Source organism: Brienomyrus brachyistius, unplaced genomic scaffold, assembly GCF_023856365.1.
Source record: "Brienomyrus brachyistius isolate T26 unplaced genomic scaffold, BBRACH_0.4 scaffold55, whole genome shotgun sequence".
NCBI lineage: Eukaryota > Metazoa > Chordata > Actinopteri > Osteoglossiformes > Mormyridae > Brienomyrus > Brienomyrus brachyistius.
The window spans coordinates 1,178,514-1,195,215 of NW_026042330.1; the positions used below are offsets into that span (position 1 = coordinate 1,178,514).

Sequence of the window (16,702 nt, forward strand, 5' to 3'; positions counted from 1 at the left end):
TAAAACGGTGCAGAAAATGACCGAACTATTACAACTGCTGTGACAGCTCTTGCGTTATTGGAAGACGTAGCTTATGGAAGAATTGGAAGAGAGCGCGTATTCAGGGATCATAGTCAGGTGATTTAATCAACACCAAGTCGCGCCATGCCTGCTGTATGCGACGGCATAATCCACTTGTCACCAAGATATATAAAATTCTTACACTGTGGTTGAACAGGCAAACATTAAAGCGTAATTTGCAGCGATGTCCGGTTTTCCCAATGTAATCGGAGCCATCGACTTCACTCACATTGCTATAAAAAAGCCTTCAGAGAACGAACTTGCTTATGTAAATAGGAAGCACTTTCACCCTAATGTACAAATTATGTGCGATTTGAACATGCTTCTCATTAATGTAATAGCATGAATGTGAAGCAGGTAGCCAATCACCACATTTATTTAACTAATTCTTTTAATCACACATCGTATCATTTAGATGTTTTAATTCATTGGCAACATCTCTTACAGCGTGTGCTATTGCATTTTGTGACTGCAGCACAGCTTCAGTCAGTACATGGCTGGATGGTCGCCCCCCGGTTTCCGAGGCACAGGAATGTGTGCAGCCAGCGCCCAAAGATGTGCTCGGCCCAGCAGCACCATCGGCGCCTGTGTCATCCTCCGCATTGGGGGCACCTCTTGTACTATTGTCTGCAAGAACAAACAAAAGTAACACCGCATCTGCGCCCTACTTGTTATTCATAAACATGCAAGTAATTCAAACAAGTATGCTAGGAGAAAAACTTACCCGCGCTGACATCGGCGTCCCCCTCACCCGATAAAGTGAGAGACCGGGGATTCCACTCCCTCCGCCTGTGCTGTTAAGACTCTTACGGTGAGCGGCCACTTGTTTTGTCAAGTCGACTTCAATTTCGGCCAGCGTGCGAATAGATAAAAACACTTAACTCCACCACGTTCTGCCGCTCCGTCAACTTCAGTGCTGATGCCACTAATTAAACCACCAAATATAACTTCTCGATTCCTGTTAACATGACCTCCACTTCAAACTCACTAAATTTTTTTCCCACGTGGTTTATCCATTGTTGTTTAAGACAAACAGAACAAAGCTGGTATTTATACAGATTTACATATGCAAATATGCATAATCATGGGCGGGTCGGGGGGGTGGCTGTGGGCTCCTTCACGTACGTAAAATTTCACGCTCATTGGCATTTATAAAGGGAATGTGCGTTGATCTGTGCTTACGCAAAGTTTTATGCATCTGAATTTTTTCTTGCTTACGCACATTCCTAGTTTTGTCCATACGCCATGTTTTAGTGTGAATCCTACGCACGTCGTTATACATGAGGCCCCAGGTCCCCAAATAATAGACTCATGTGAGGTGTAACGCTCATTCAGCTAAGGACACACTGCATGAGCAACCTGAACCAATTACACTGCTACAGAGATTACTAGAACCAAAACTAGAAGACCACCGAAGAATAAACTTTCAAAGACTTTAAATACTAATTTTTAAATCCAGCCCCATCAGTACTTGGCGATGCAATCGCATTGAACCAGAGCTGTGTTAGAGAAACTTGTTTAGAAAATCCATTCAAAGTTTACAAGTTTAAAAAAAAAAAAAAAAAATAATTGAAAAGGATGAGGCAACGGGCACAAACATGGCATTTAAATGACATTAAATTGACCCTGAAGGGGAGCAGAAGACCACTTCACAGTTCTGTGATAACACTTCTGTAGTCCCTCACACAGCTCAAGCCTTCAAGGACTCCTGAAGCATTACCATTTCTTCATTTTATTTTGTCAGAAAACAAGGAGATCAGTCTTTGGCCAGTTCCAGATCAGTTTACTGTACATTTGAATAGAACTGTATGGCTAGGCAAATTAAATTTAAACCTTGAACCAAGCTAGACAGTCATCCTACAGCCATTGCTACCTAAATCCTTAAAGGAGAAAAAAAAAAAAAAAAAAAGCCTTTGATGCTGAACCTAAAACTAATTCACATGAAAAAGAAATTCAGTTCCAAGTCAGTTTTCTACTGAAACTTGCAATTGTCAAAACATGAAAATTAAGATGTTGCTGAATGTACCTTCTGCATCTCGTATGCATGCTAGCTGTACGTTCGACTTAACATTTGACAGGCATGGCCTCATTGTCAGGTGCCACAGAACATGGAGGCTTAAGACTGAAAAGATCATGCAAGTTGACCTCTGGGTCAACAAGATGACGGATCTTTCGCTCATTGAAAAGGCCAGAAAGGTCTGCCTCTAGCTTCCCCCGGCGAGTAAATCGCATGTGCAGGGAGAAGAGGCGCCGGAGGTCATCCTCCACTAGGGGGGGTTGGTGAGACTTTTGCCAAATCTTACGGTCTCTCTGGGCTGGCAGCTGCTGGTACAGAAGAGACTTGAAAGTCACCATTTTTTGCAGTACAAAAACCAACCCCTGTCATTTACTGCAACACAATCCAAAAGGAACTTTATGAAGCCAGGTGGAAAAGTCAAAATACCCATTAAGGAATAAGCTACTGGAGGTGTACATCTCCATCTTGAGATTTGCACATTGCTTCAGGATTTTGGTTGTAAACATTACCCTGGAAAGGGACCTACAAGGTACGTTTTAAGATAATGGGAAAGCAGATTTACAAGATGCAGACAGTATACCTTGAAATCCAGTTAACATGACTACCATTATAGCATAATAGCCCTAGGTTAGGCCAATCCTAAGATGCATTTCCTTACTGTTATACAATAGCAGAGAGATTCCCAAAGCCCATTGTGCCAGGCTCACCTTAACCGTGCTTCTTTCTGGATCATGGTGCAGAATATGCCTGTTCAGGCTCTCCTGTGGACAGGGGGGGTGAAATTGGATTTAAAACATTAGTGACTATTCAACAACTTCAGCTTGCTAAAAACATGTTAATCAATACAAAAATCAGCAAGACTGAAATCAAGCATACGAGTAAGTTCACAGGCAGCCTAATGAGCTCATCCAAACCCCCCAGGATTTATGGCTTTCCAGTACAACAAAATAGCTCAAATGAGTGATAAACCAATGAGCAACTGCTACACTAGCATATCATGACTGGTACAAGCAACTCCCAATTCTCTAGAACAGAGGGTCAGCCATTAATCAGATCTTGCAAACAGGAACTGAAATACCACTTCACCTCAATTAGGCATATTTACACAAACCAGTTTAACACATATACAAGGGGTGCTTGGGTTACAACAGTTCCGTTCCTACAACAGTGACATACTGTGAATTTTGCTGCAAGTCAAACACACCCTTTTTCTGGTCTTTGTCTAATTTCACTTCCATCATGATGGAACACAGAACACTTTGCTTTTACCCGTCCAAAATGGCATAGGTAAGCATATTGGGGACGCCAACTCAAACGCCATGTTACTGTGTATTCTTCCACTCCGTGCAACCACACTAGTTCGCCCACATAGTGCGCAGCAAGTACGATGCCAACGGTGTAAGCCAAAACACCCAAGCCTCATTTTTTTTTGTTTTTAAGTTAAGGAAGTGAGCGGTGTAAACTCAACATCATAGCCCGAGGACTCCCTGTAATACATATACAAGCACTACACACCAGTAGACCAAAGGGCAGAGTAGACCCTTACCTGCATGGCAAAGGCACGATGACAGTCAGGGTAGTAGCATGTGAACTTCAAGAGTTTCAGGTGCACCTTGCGAATGTGGTGCTCCAGGTTGAAGGGGGTGGAGAAGCTGGCGTGGCAATCATCACTGGGACACAGCAGTACAGGCTTCTTTGCATGGCAACGGGCGTGCCTCCGCAGCGCAGACCTTTTTCCAAAGGTCTTCTCACATTTCTTACAGGAGAAAGTAACTGTCCATGGAGACAGTGAATAGCTATTCTGAAGTTGGGTATTATGCCAAGATGTTTTGAACTAGTTTCACAACTGGCTATCACCAATACAGCACAATGAACAGGCCCCTGCTATATCAGATTACCTGGGTGCCTTTTAACATGCTTGCAGAGATTTCCCCAGGTATACTCCACTACATGGCAGGCAGGATATGGGCAGGCGTATCCTGGAACAGCGAGCCAAGTGGGGGGGTCAGGGGGTATATATATATATAAAAGCAAATTTGGCCATCTGAGCAGTCCCCCCCCCCCCCTTCCAAAGGGGGCACCGAAATGCAAACCACACCTGCATGGGTTCTCTCATGAGCGTGGCGAGCAGCAATGGTGGTATAGATTGCTTGGCATCCATCTTTTGTGCACCTGAAAAGACAAGTCAACTGTTCACTATATGGCCTTCACTGATCCTTCCCCACCAGAGCTAACCCAGTCATAAGCAAAAAACGAGTTAATCCCAAGTGGCAAGATCACCCTCACCATTTAACCCATAAACGCTTCACCCAAGACATCCATCCTAAGTAGAAACCCTAAAGTGAGATCCAATTATGGACCTGCAGTCAGTCCATTTAGTGCCTCCACAATGCCCTTTAGGCCAATCACCAAAGCCTCCAATTGTACAATTTATTCTTTAGGCATCCAGGCAGGGACGGATTACGGACCGGGCCAGTGGGGCCGCTGCCCAGGGGCCCTTGGGGTGCAGGGGGTCAGTGGGGCCCCTAGCCCAAAACAATTTGCAACGCTTATCAACAATGTATTTTCGTTTGTCTATTTTAGAGGGCCTACATTCTTTGATCCTCTGCATACAAGGGCCCCTGACCCACTAGGGAGGGCGTCTGGCTGCCAAGGGCCCTTGAATTGTGGTGGTTGTGGTGCTGGGGGGGGGGGGGGGGGGGGGCTCGCGAACATTTTGCCCATGGGCCCACACAACACATAATCCGTCCCTGCATAATACAAATTAGTGAAACTATGAGGTCATAACCCCATTTCATAAAATGACAATAGTGTAGAGACAAAACAGATCTGCTTCAAGCAACACCTGTGACTGACATTGTTAAAGCATTCTGAAATTTAACAGCCCTCCCCTAGTGCAATTTGGGTTATGTATTCTGGCACAATCCACAGACAACTACCAGTCTTGGGAGAATATTCATCTGATAAACCTCTCCAATCTGGCTATGTTGAGCTTGTAGGGACCGAGGGAGATGAATTTGCTTGCAATGATAAACTTATGTTCTCTTGGCACCCTCTACAGGTAGCAACCACTCACTTGAAGCTGGGTGTGGGGCTATGCAGGTTCAGGTGCCTCTTGTATGCCTTCCTTTTACTAAAGGTCTCTGTGCAGTCAGGGTATTGGCACTACAAAAGACAACGTTAAAGAAAACTAGCAAAACTTCCACATACACTAAAGGCCAGGGTTACCAGAATTCTTAGTGATCAAACCTTAAAATACTTATCCTTATCACCGTGGGCGTAGCGGACATGTCTCCTCAATTTGTCCGCATTAAAGAAGGCCATGGCACAATTAACATCGGCACACCTATTTGAAGCAGACAAGTATTCAGTTACCGCCAACAGGACGGAATTCATGCAGCGCAGTCGAGTAAGACTACCTAAATCGCTTCTCTCCGCTGTGGCAGAGATGATGCCGCCTCAGGTGGGACTTCCGAGAGAAACGGTGACCGCATCCCGGTACCCGGCATAGCAAAGGCCGCTGTCGGGTGCCACAAACTATTATTAAAGAACTTCATTAGAAGTACCATGTTATATCCAGGGGTTCCCAAAACGGGAGTCGTGAAATGATTCGGAAAATCTCCATTTTACGCGCAACCCAGGCCGGGAGAACGGGGGCCGCGAGCCCAGTATTTAGGATGGTGGGTTGAAAAAGTCTGGGAACCCATAGTTAAAACAACAAGTCACGATCGTTCAAGGTAGCTCATTTAATCCAGCAAAAGTAAAATTCGGTAACCAGTTTAAACAGCTACGCCTACATCATAAAATTATAACACTTACCTCCCCGGTATGCAGAGTCTGGTGTTCCTTTAAACGCCACTCTTTGGTAAACTTCGCTTCGCAATCGATATGAAGACAGGCGAACCGCCGTAAACCTGAAACCAATTCCACTTCGCTGATGTTCACACTGCACATTGTCCACAAGCCAGAATAACACGACTGCTTCGCCTGTTTCTGATGAACAAAACCCGCCTCTAGGAAAATAAGTGGCCATTTGGCCCGGCTTTATACTTTTTAAACCGAAACCTGGGATTCATTAGTTATTTATTAAGGTCACCTGCACCTCTCTTCCTAATTATTTTAGATCAGTGTTTAAAAATATTAACGTATCGGATGACTTGAATCAATGAAAATGGTAGAATATCCTACTAGTAATTTGCTGTGTTTTGGCAATTAGTAGGCCTAAATATTCAAAGAATCTGTAAACGCGCAAAACATTGATACAACGTAAACGTCATGTAATTGATTCAATCTATCTTCACAACACCAGGTGCCTCATCTAACAAAGCTGCAAACGCGCAAAAATGTGCGTATATTTACTGAAACTCGTGAAAAGTGGCCTGTACTACGAATGGGGGTCACTGGCTTATCGGGGGTAACTTGTCGGATTTAAGGTACCACAGTTTAAATGGACTTAATATTCGTTCACTTGAATTTTGCCCACACTACCTTTAATCCGACAAGTTACACCGATAAGCCATTAACCCAGCTTCGTAATACAGGCAACTGGTGTACGCAACATTTTGGACAAATCGGGAAAAGACGGCATTCAAAACAAACTGCAGGTAAACCAATGAAATTACCGCGAGCATCCCAACAATTCATATCACCAACCCAAAGTGTATCGAAAAAAAGTTAAGTAGGATTTATTGTTGTTCCATTTATTTGCCTTCGAAGATTTAATTTGCTATTTCAAATACTACGTCTTGTCACATAGATTACCAAATTTTGTCTGGAAATAGCTTAAGACCATGTCTTTCAGAATGTATTAGACTTGTTTATACATTATCGGACAGCAGAAATTCATTGTATTTAAACACATCCTGTACTTCATACCTATGACTATAAATCACCCTTCTCAGATGCTTGATCCAGTGTTATTTTTCTAAATGCGATCTGATACCGTAATGTTAGGTCTATGCGTGCACCACACATTTTAAACGCGGATGATTTGATCGTGTATCGGCAAAGCGCGGATAGCTTGACCGCAGCTGAGTGCGCCACTCTTAATTCTTGGCTAAAACGTGTAAGAAAGCTTGTGTATTTGTATCATACACTGAAAATAACCGGACATCACTTCATAGCTGTTTTAATAAAATCAGTAAGATTTACTTATAAGCTAAGACAGTACTTCTCTAAACACAATCTCCCGCCAAACAAATTGATCTGTAGAAAATAGTTTTTCTGTGTTTGAGCGGTACTAAAAAAACTCGTGTTTAAAATAATATAAGTTAAGAAAACAATGTCCATCCTTATTTCTGACAAGGAGTGAGATTTCAGCGGAACACCTCCGGACAGATCGGATGCTTTGGCCACACCATCACGTGCTTAAGTCTTCGTCCCATGCTGTCTTTGTAAGGAACTAAGTATTAAAATATCTTATTTATAGTCTAAAAAACACACTTGTTGGCTGATTAATATTTAAAGTTATAATTACCCCAGTCATCTATCGAGTAGCTAGATGATGCCTCAGACAGCAGCTGACTCCGATCCGGATCCGCCTCTAAGCCGGCAAATCCGCGTTACAGTCAAATCCGTTTTACAGCTGCGATACGGACAAGGGCCGGACCTAGGCTTCAGTGGCGGGAACGCAATAATGTCAGCAGAATCAAAGCAGCTACGGGCCGGATCCGGGGAACGAGCGCGCGAATTTTCATTTTCTGGAATCTGACAGGATCACCGCAGCTTGGGTCGAGACGCAGGAAAAGTTTGAGGAAACAGTTTTATTCCGGTACGTACAAGACACACAGTGCGGTTAAACTGTGTTAGAAGTAAATTAATACCTTTTTGATTATGGTGGGTCGTTAATTGTTAAGTTAATCTTAAAATGTGTGACTTTTGTCGCTATATAGTTTGTTAACCGGCAACTGATCTGACTGTTAGTTATAGCTCTTACTAAAATAAGCGTGGGTCGGTTAATAAAAGGTAACTGAGAGTTATAATACCATGAAATATGTTTTGTATTTCAATTAATTGTGTTCTTCGGGTGATTTAGTAGATTAATCGAGAGAAAGTGCAGACATTTGACATTCAATAGCACACTCTGTCTCCGTTTTAGGTTCGACCACATATCCAAGGGTAAGTGTTTTTTTATTGTAATATTCTAGCTATCTGGAAAAATTAGAAATACCACCGTGTAAAACTGTTGTCTGATAATTATACAATACAAATTAGGGGGGAAACGTTTAAACGTTAATGAATAGGTCAGAATCTCAGTGCACGGTCAGTGTCTGTGTCATTTGGTTTTTGTTTTGAGTGTTATTGGCTAGATTCGCCTGTAAATCAAACCGATGCTCCACTCGCATATACCTTCAGAAATCATACAGACATGTATTGAAGGCTGTATTTATACTGAACATTATAAATTAGCGTTTCGAGGCAGAATCGTGAGAGAATTGTGATATCAGTTCTGAGTGAAAAAGCCATTCACGTTTTTTCTGTAACTGTACCATAGTTGTATATTTCATGCTTTCTATTCTTCATATTTCTTTGCTCATTTAGTTGAATGTGAAATTTTTTTTTACAGAGTAAAAATGACTTCAGTCATTGAGATATATATCACACACACATGCATTAAAGGCACGTGCAGCTAAATTATACTGGCTAGTGGCAACATATTCCTACAGTACATATGCACTGTAAAGCTGTTTTTCTTAAATCTTTTTAGAGACAATGAAAAGGAGGGAATCTCCATTAACAAGCTCTGGAGTCAGGCGGAGGGCTCGCATTTCTTTAGAAAAACGACTGCATGACATTGCAGAAGACTGTCTGATAGAATCAGAGCAAACAACAGCTGACAGAGTTGACGCTCAGTTCACCACCAATGACACCGATAGCTGTAGTGACTCAAGTCTCTCTCCGATAGATGACCATTTAGATGCACTTTGCACAGATGATACTGGAGGAGAGGCAGAGAGACTAGATGCTTTAGATTCTGATTCTGAGTCAGAGTCTCAGTTTGTTGATAAGCCAGTCAGCCTTGTTGCAAGCTTAGCCAATTGGTCTGTACAGTTTGGAGTTTCTTTAGTAGCACTCACAGCCCTCCTTAGTTTGTTGAGAGTGTACCACCCAGAACTGCCCAAGGATGCTCGAACCATCCTTCAAACAAACACTGAATATAAAATCCAACAAAAATGTGGTGGTTTGTATCATTATAGAGGTATCTTGACAGCACTGCATGACACACTAACCCAGCTAATTAAGAATGTTGCAGATGGCTTTACTTTTAGATTACAGATAAATATTGATGGCTTGCCATTGTTCAAGAGCACAAATATACAGTTATGGCCCATTTTAGGACTTTTGTTAAGTGTCCCGATGAAGGAACCCATTGTTATTGGCCTTTTTTGTGGTACAAAAAAACCAAATGCCCCTGATGAATTTTTAAGTGATTTTACCCATGAGCTAAAGCAGCTGCAGGAAGGATTTAATTTTAGAGGGAAAAAGGTCTTCATTGAACTGGCTTCGGTTGTATGTGATATACCTGCTAGGGCATTTGTAAAAAACACAAAGGCTCACAATGCATATCATGGATGTGACAAGTGTTGCCAGCCAGGTGTTTACGTTAACAACAGAATGACATACCCCATAAATAATTTTGTATTGCGCAATGATTCATCATTTTTAGACAGAGTTGACAAGGACCATCACCACAATGGACCACATGGATTTTCTGGTCTAGATGTTGGTATGGTAACTAGATTCCCTCTAGATTACATGCACCTCGCATGTTTAGGTGTCACACGTAGATTGTTAAATGTTTGGCTGAGGGGGCCTTTGAAATTTCGCTTATCCTCTAATGTCGTTGATAGAATTTCTCAAAGTCTGATTCAGATGCGTACATATATACCAGTGGAGTTTGCAAGGAAGCCAAGGTCTCTAAGAGAGAGAGACCGTTGGACAGCAACTGAACTAAGGCAGTTTCTGTTGTATACTGGCTCTATTGCTCTGGCACCACATTTAGATAGTAATTTATATAACAATTTCGTGTTATTTTATACAGGTATTTGCATCCTTGTCAGTCCTCAGCTGTGCTCCTTGTACTGTAACTATGCAAACACATTACTTACAACATTTGTAAGTCATTTTGGGGAACTTTATGGCAAGGATGCCTTAGTGTATAACGTCCATGCATTGGTCCACCTATCTGCAGATGCCCAACTGCATGGTTGTTTGGACTCTGTCTCAGCTTTTCCATATGAAAATTATCTCCGTAAATTGAAGAGGTTTGTACGAAAGCCAGAATTTCCCCTTGCACAAATTATAAGAAGGTTATCTGAGGTTAAAAAGATCAGTATTATTGAGATACCCTGTAGGAATTTAAGGATGCAACATTATGTTGGACCTGTTCCTGATGGCCTTCAAGCAACAGCACAGTACAGGGAGCTGCAGACTGAGCAATGGTCAATGAAAGTTTCCACAGGTGATAATGTTTTTGCTATAGATGGAGACATTTGTGTCATACATAACATCATTCAGTCTGTGGACAGAATATATGTAGTAATTAAAGTTTTTACACAGATGGAAACTTTCTTCAACTACCCGATGAGCTGTACAATTCTGTACAGCTCAGCATTGTACTGTACAATTCCTTGTACGTGTGCATGCGTGCATGCGTTTGCAACAAAAGGCAGACTCTGCTTGTAATAGAATTCATCACAGAATGTAAAGACATGAAATTACTATTGAAAGAAAATGTTGAGGTTTGGTCAAAAAGGTTTGAGCATAGATTCAAAAGGGGTAGTAATATTTTATGGATTGTGTATTTAAATGTATAACAATTTCTTTTTCAGATGTTTTTGGTTGTTGAATTTCTGGAAACCAAGACTGTTAATATTATAGCCGAGTCATGGTTGGAGGATGGTGTCACTTGGTGGCCAAATTATAGTAATGATGAACGCATAAACAGAGCTGTACAAAAGTGTGAGGAACCAAGAACAGGCTGGAAACAGTATGATGTTCGAGGCCTCTCAAGAACTGGTAAGGATCTCTTGTAGAGACAAAATTCAACCCAACTGTGTTCTGAAATATACGGACTCCATTATGAACACAATTAAAATTCTAATTATGAACTTGCTTTACCAAGATTTGCTTACTTGGTTTATACAAATGTCTGTTACTATGTTAATGTATCCCTTAATTTACATAAATTTAAGTCTGCATTTGGTTGAGTTGGAACACATACTATTTTTTTTGCTATAAACTTGGCATTAGTTTCTTTTCAAAGAAGAGAAAATGACAGCAGTGTAAATTATTTCTTAAATGGAATCTTAAAAATGTACTCTGCTTAATAAACTACTTAGCTAGTATAGTGACCAATAGAAAATAATAGTTCAACTAGAGCTCAGTGTGTAAATAATCTGCTTTGCAAGACACAACAGCAGGTAAGGTTGTAGCCTTCATGTTGGAGTTCGCATGCATGAAAACAGCATTACTTAAAGGGCCAGATCATGCCACAAAATGGAACTGCTTGTGTATTTTGTGTAAAGTGATACATTTAAGCATTTCTTATGTGTGAGTTTGCATTTATTGACATTTTGTGAATTCTGATCAGGTGATTATCGAAAGGCAAGAGAGAAACTGAGGGCCTCACTGACCTGTAACACGTCTGAGTTACAAACAGACGATGAGGAAGAAGTGATTAGGAAAAGAAAAATTAAGCCAAGGTTTGATATGTGAGACATAGGCAACATTTGAAAATATAAGAACATTTAGGCAGATATATTTAACCAGAGAGGACATACTAGGTGTTGCAAAACTGATATGTTGTGCTGCTACGGTAATTTTCCCTAATTATCAAATAATTAAGTAAAAGGTAGTTTGTAGTGTGGTTATTACTTCTGCACAACTTCAAATGACACAGGGATTCATTGACAAGATCTATAGAGTAGACTGAATATTTAGTGCCTGGTTGAATTTAAGCAATTCTTACTCATTTTAATGTAGTTTATTGATGTAGTTTAAACAAACTGAACACAGTCTGATACAAGGAGTCTCTGTCGGTTTTGACTGTTTTTAGTCCTGCCAAAAAATTAATTGTGCTTGATTTTGATTTGTTTTGTTTGTTAGGCACGTTTTTGGTGATACAGACTCAGACAATGAACTAGAAGTGGGTAAAAAGAGGAGATGCAGCGGTATCTCCTCTGCACCAGCACCACCTATTCCTCCACCTACTCCTGACATACCCTCTGATTCAGCTTGCCAGACCTCTACTGGACCTCTGCTAAACCTGAGGCATACTGAATATCCCTGTTTTACGAGTATGTTCCTCTGTTTTCATTGAATTATTCTGTAAGCACCGGTTATGCTAATATCCACCTATTAAACATTAATATTACTATTCAGTCACCTTAGTTCTGAAGGACTGACAGTTACTGTAATTTCATGTGCTTAGCAGAACTCAGCCAGATGAGTCATTGAAACTTAATTTACTGCTATGATAGTGAATTATTTTATATACGAATAGCTGTGTTTATTTCTAATATTCACATAAAAATAATGATTGTCATTTTTCCCAGCTGTGCCACCTGCCCCCATTACGACACTTGGCATGCCTTCCAGTCCTCTTCACCACTTCTCCATTAGACATTCTGAACACGGCCGTTACACAGGTACTATACTTTTATGATTACTTTATAAGGCTTTGCTCATGAAAGCGATCACTTACATGCATTCTGCTTTTCTTTCTCCAGCTCCAGTGCATGCAGTTACCACCCCCATCTCTCACATGCCCTCAAGCTCTATGAGCCAGGTCTCTGCTATACCTCTTTCTGAAGAACATCAAGACCATTCATTTAACCCCAGGTTTAGACTGGGGAGGACAGGCACTGGACCTATTCCTTGCTCTGGTAAAATTCTTTTAATTTGGAAACTGAGTTTGTGACTAAACGATGTTTAAAATAATAAATGTTGAGAACTTGGTAGATAATATTGACCTTGTGACCACATTATAAAAAATATGTAAATCAACTATTTTAATTAAATACTTTCCCAACTCTTTGTAGCCGCTCAACTGCACATCCTAACATTGTTGGAACATATCAAGGAACAGCAGATGCAGCTTGCTGCTATCGTTAATAATTTTGCTGCAGGTATGGCGACAGACACTGTTGTTGCTGAAATGCCTCCCAATATCAGTTTGCCACTGGCCACCATGTCTGAAGTTGAGGAGTTGGAGGAGTGGCTTAAAGATTCAAGAAACTCGCATGCTAAGCAAAACATGGTATTGTAACTTTTTAAATTTTAATTTTAAATAAAACAATCATTGCTGGGCCAATATACTGCTTATTGTATCAGATCTCTGAAAACTGACTTCTTTCATCGATTAACTTTAACATAGTTAATGAAAACAGCAAAACCGAATAATAAATTAGGTTTAATAAACCCTGAATTGTTTGTATGACATGATTTGATGTACGATCAGGATCTTCTACAGTTGGTTTTCAGTTAGTATGTATACTTATCTTTGCCTTTTTATATGAAATATTTTTGTCTTCAGATTTCTGCTCTGGGTGCTACAGGAGGACAAAACGCTAAACGAGTCACATGGAACATACTTTCAAGGCTTTTCTCGGATGCAGTAGCCAAAAAAATAAACTGGAAAGGAGTTAATGGGAAAAAGTGCTTTAAAGAAATGCATACAAGAAGTTTGTTGATCAGTAAGTATGGTATATACAGAGAAGCTGGGTATTAGACACCTTTCTTGCAGGACTGTTATAAAAGATGTGAATTTCATGGTACATGGGGCAAAGATGCTACTTTTTTAAAACAGTTTTTTTTAACTATGCGAGTTAGTATTTCTTTTAAACATTTCAACATTGCAAGAACTCAAATAATTGGACAATTGGCTATAAATGTTTCTTGGGCAGCTCTGTTTTGTCTCAGCATTAGGTTATGCATGTCTTTGAGTTGACTGATGGTTGAGAGTTTCTATTTCTATACAGAGTTTCTGTACAGGTAAAATATAATGAACCAACTCATTGCCAAAAGAATTAGCCCTGGAGAGCAAAACAACACGAGTCCATAAACCTCTAACTCTGTCCTTGCAAACAGAAAGGCACAGCATGTAGTAATTCATCATGTGTAGTATTTCCTCAAGTTGCGCATCATGTGATCAATTTTGATCAATTAAAATTTATATTTTAATCACTGACATAGCTGTTTTTTCCTTACCTGAACTACATCACACCAGAGCTTTCAATCAAGGCCTTATTAGCTTGGGGTTTTAGGGATGCTTCTCAAGTGTTGCATGTTTTCTCTCAACAGGAGCTGTAAGGAAGAACCAGTCTTCCTCCGGTGTAGCAGATAGTGAGGTCGATTCTTACACCATCCGTTGGTTTAACCTGGCGTCTGACCGTGGAGGTGGCCGGAAAGAACGTGCAAGAGCCAAAGAGGCATCAACTGAGGTGAAATTTCTATGGAAGAAGCATTATGGCAGTGTGTGTTTTTTTAGCTTTGATTTTTGCACTTGGTTCAATTTTAAAAATGTAACTTGGGTTGTCTTGGTTAGTCTGAGACTTAGACTTGACTCGTGTTCACAACATAGTACAGTAAGTATGTGGAATCATATTCTGAGCAATAGGTGCTGACCTCCAAAAGGAAAAGGACATTTAGCATTTAATGTCATACCCTGCTACAATAACAGTGCTCCCTGAATGCAGCTGCAGCACATTTGTATGGCAAGATATAATATTACAGTATAACCATACAAAATGTATTTCCTAAACGGCTGTCTGTAGCTGGGTCATGCAGCCACTTGACACTGAGCGAAACTTTAGCCTACCGTAAATTGTATTCTGGACCAGCAAAATGCACCGTTATCTTGGGCCCGGGTGACAAAGCAACACCAGTGCTCTACCTTGCTGCCATGGTTAATGCGCTTTGATGTTTTATGTTTCAATGAGAGGAAGTGCCATGTGAATGCAGTGCACAGTGCAGGATTCAAGTGTGGCTGCCTGAATTAGCTCACAGGTGTCACGTCATTTAATGCAACATTATAGAGGTAAAGTTTACATAACATTAAAAAGCATGTTCGTAAGACATGATCAATACATTAAGAACTATAAAAATAAGATATTTTAAGACTTAAGGACCCGTGTAAACCCTTTTAGAAACAGGAGCTGGACGACATAAAAACTTCATTTGCCTGAAATGATTGAACATCGGTTAATCACCCACCTCTCCCTCATGTCACCTATAAATCAAATTTGATTAAAACTTCAGATCACTTTTGTTTCATAGCCTTTGTACTTTTTTGCCAGTATGAATGTGAAATGTCTCCAAAGAGTCTAAAGAGATCTTAGTCTTAAATTTAACTTTTTGAAACTTAAGAAGCCCTGAAATTGAATTGTTTTTGGCTGAAATCTTTAATATTCAACTAACAGCTTTTTTTCTTGGTCTTTTTGTTTGCAGATGCCTCTTGGGGATTAATCACTACGTTGGGAAGCAAAATGTTTATGTAAAACCATTGTAATTTTGTATAGTTTTGTTTGTAATAAATTTCAAATGTTCAAATTTCTTGAGTCATATTTCATAATGCCAGAAATGCTACGTTTCCAATCTGAAATATAAATGTATTTTAACAAGGTGGTGCTGTCATGTTGCTAAATTCCCAGAATTGCCACTTTATTGTCGTAAAGGAGTTTGTTCCTCAAGCATCTAGTTCCTAGTGGTGATTTAGTTACTAATTTGAATTAGTGGCATAATAAAATTAGCTTGACATTCAGCAAATGTATGCTACTACTTGATTTACTAGTAATATTAAGTATTTATAAAATCCACGAAATGAGCTGGTCCAGATTCAATACGGATCTGGACCAGACTTGCCCTGATCTGTCCCAAATGTGGACCAGATTCACTACAGAACTGGTCCACATTTGGCCCAGATTTGGGCCAAATCACTATAAAAGAATCCTCATCTGGTCTGGAGCTGGCCCAGTTCTGGTTCAGATAAAGAAAACCGGATCCGCGCCGGTATTGGCCCGTTGTGCCAAAGGACACCGGCCCAAGTCCGTTGTGCAGATCTGGCCCAGAACTTAGGAAGGATCTGGGCCAAATGATTTTTGCTATCTGGGTGGCTTTATTGGGAAAAAGTAAAATTGCCTTTACATAATTTCCACAGTCATAGCTAGTAGACACGTGCTCCTTTTGGTGCCTAGTTCGGGCGGTTTTTCAAAAATCGGTTTGTCCAAGTTTAGTGCTGCAACCCGTATGACGCAATATTGTAAGTTACAGAAGAGGACCAAGTAAAGGAAAAGGTACTAATTTCAATATATAGCAACCATTCTATCATCACGTAGCGTATTACTAAGCTCATATGTACACATTTACTAATTGTTTATTAAACAATATGCACATCCCCTACGTGATACACTCCTCACGAGTGACGTCAACTTCCAGAAACCATTAACACTTTGTTACCATTAACACACTTTTTGTGTTTGTGTAAACAATTAATCGTGCCGTTTGCTTCAAGTTTAACAAACTTTAGCTTAGTGTTTTGTAACTTATGTTGAAAAATATATACACGTATATTGTTTCAACTGTGTGTAGATTGTAAATTGAGAGTTAACTGTAAGGTTTACCATG

At 40.3% G+C, this 16,702-nt stretch overlaps 2 protein-coding genes and 1 long non-coding RNA gene across 6 annotated transcripts; 2 read left to right on the forward strand and 1 right to left on the reverse strand.

The window, feature by feature from the left end:
• Positions 1-420: 420 nt before the first annotated feature.
• LOC125724123 (P43 5S RNA-binding protein-like) lies at positions 421-6,174 on the reverse strand. 3 transcript variants are annotated; one of them, XR_007387156.1, is made up of 10 exons: positions 5,897-6,174; positions 5,497-5,597; positions 5,327-5,423; positions 5,154-5,242; positions 4,176-4,249; positions 3,976-4,056; positions 3,624-3,850; positions 2,785-2,838; positions 785-2,385; positions 421-687 (listed from the first exon to the last, which is right to left on the reverse strand). XR_007387156.1 is itself a non-coding variant. In XM_049001083.1 (9 exons), exons 1-9 carry the CDS (start codon positions 6,029-6,031, stop codon positions 2,125-2,127), a joined length of 1,119 nt encoding a protein of 372 aa, XP_048857040.1. In that variant the 5' UTR covers positions 6,032-6,174; the 3' UTR covers positions 421-2,124. The 3 variants fall into 3 exon arrangements, 1 of the variants encoding a protein (XP_048857040.1); XR_007387157.1 differs by having other exon boundaries at positions 785-2,382; positions 5,897-6,157; XM_049001083.1 differs by having other exon boundaries at positions 421-2,385.
• Positions 6,175-7,639: 1,465 nt separating this feature from the next.
• LOC125724146 (uncharacterized) lies at positions 7,640-9,690 on the forward strand. The gene is made up of 3 exons (XR_007387174.1): positions 7,640-7,847; positions 8,175-8,194; positions 8,784-9,690. It is a non-coding gene; the product is annotated as an uncharacterized LOC125724146 (long non-coding RNA).
• Positions 9,691-10,145: 455 nt separating this feature from the next.
• LOC125724119 (uncharacterized) lies at positions 10,146-15,628 on the forward strand. Of its 2 annotated transcripts, XM_049001071.1 has the most exons (10): positions 10,146-10,538; positions 10,909-11,095; positions 11,670-11,781; positions 12,185-12,375; positions 12,634-12,726; positions 12,808-12,963; positions 13,120-13,337; positions 13,614-13,773; positions 14,381-14,520; positions 15,527-15,628. In XM_049001071.1, exons 2-10 carry the CDS (start codon positions 10,909-10,911, stop codon positions 15,542-15,544), a joined length of 1,275 nt encoding a protein of 424 aa, XP_048857028.1. In that variant the 5' UTR covers positions 10,146-10,538; the 3' UTR covers positions 15,545-15,628. The 2 variants fall into 2 exon arrangements, 1 of the variants encoding a protein (XP_048857028.1); XR_007387155.1 differs by lacking the exons at positions 11,670-11,781; positions 15,527-15,628 and having other exon boundaries at positions 14,381-14,580.
• The last annotated feature ends 1,074 nt before the right edge of the window (positions 15,629-16,702 follow it).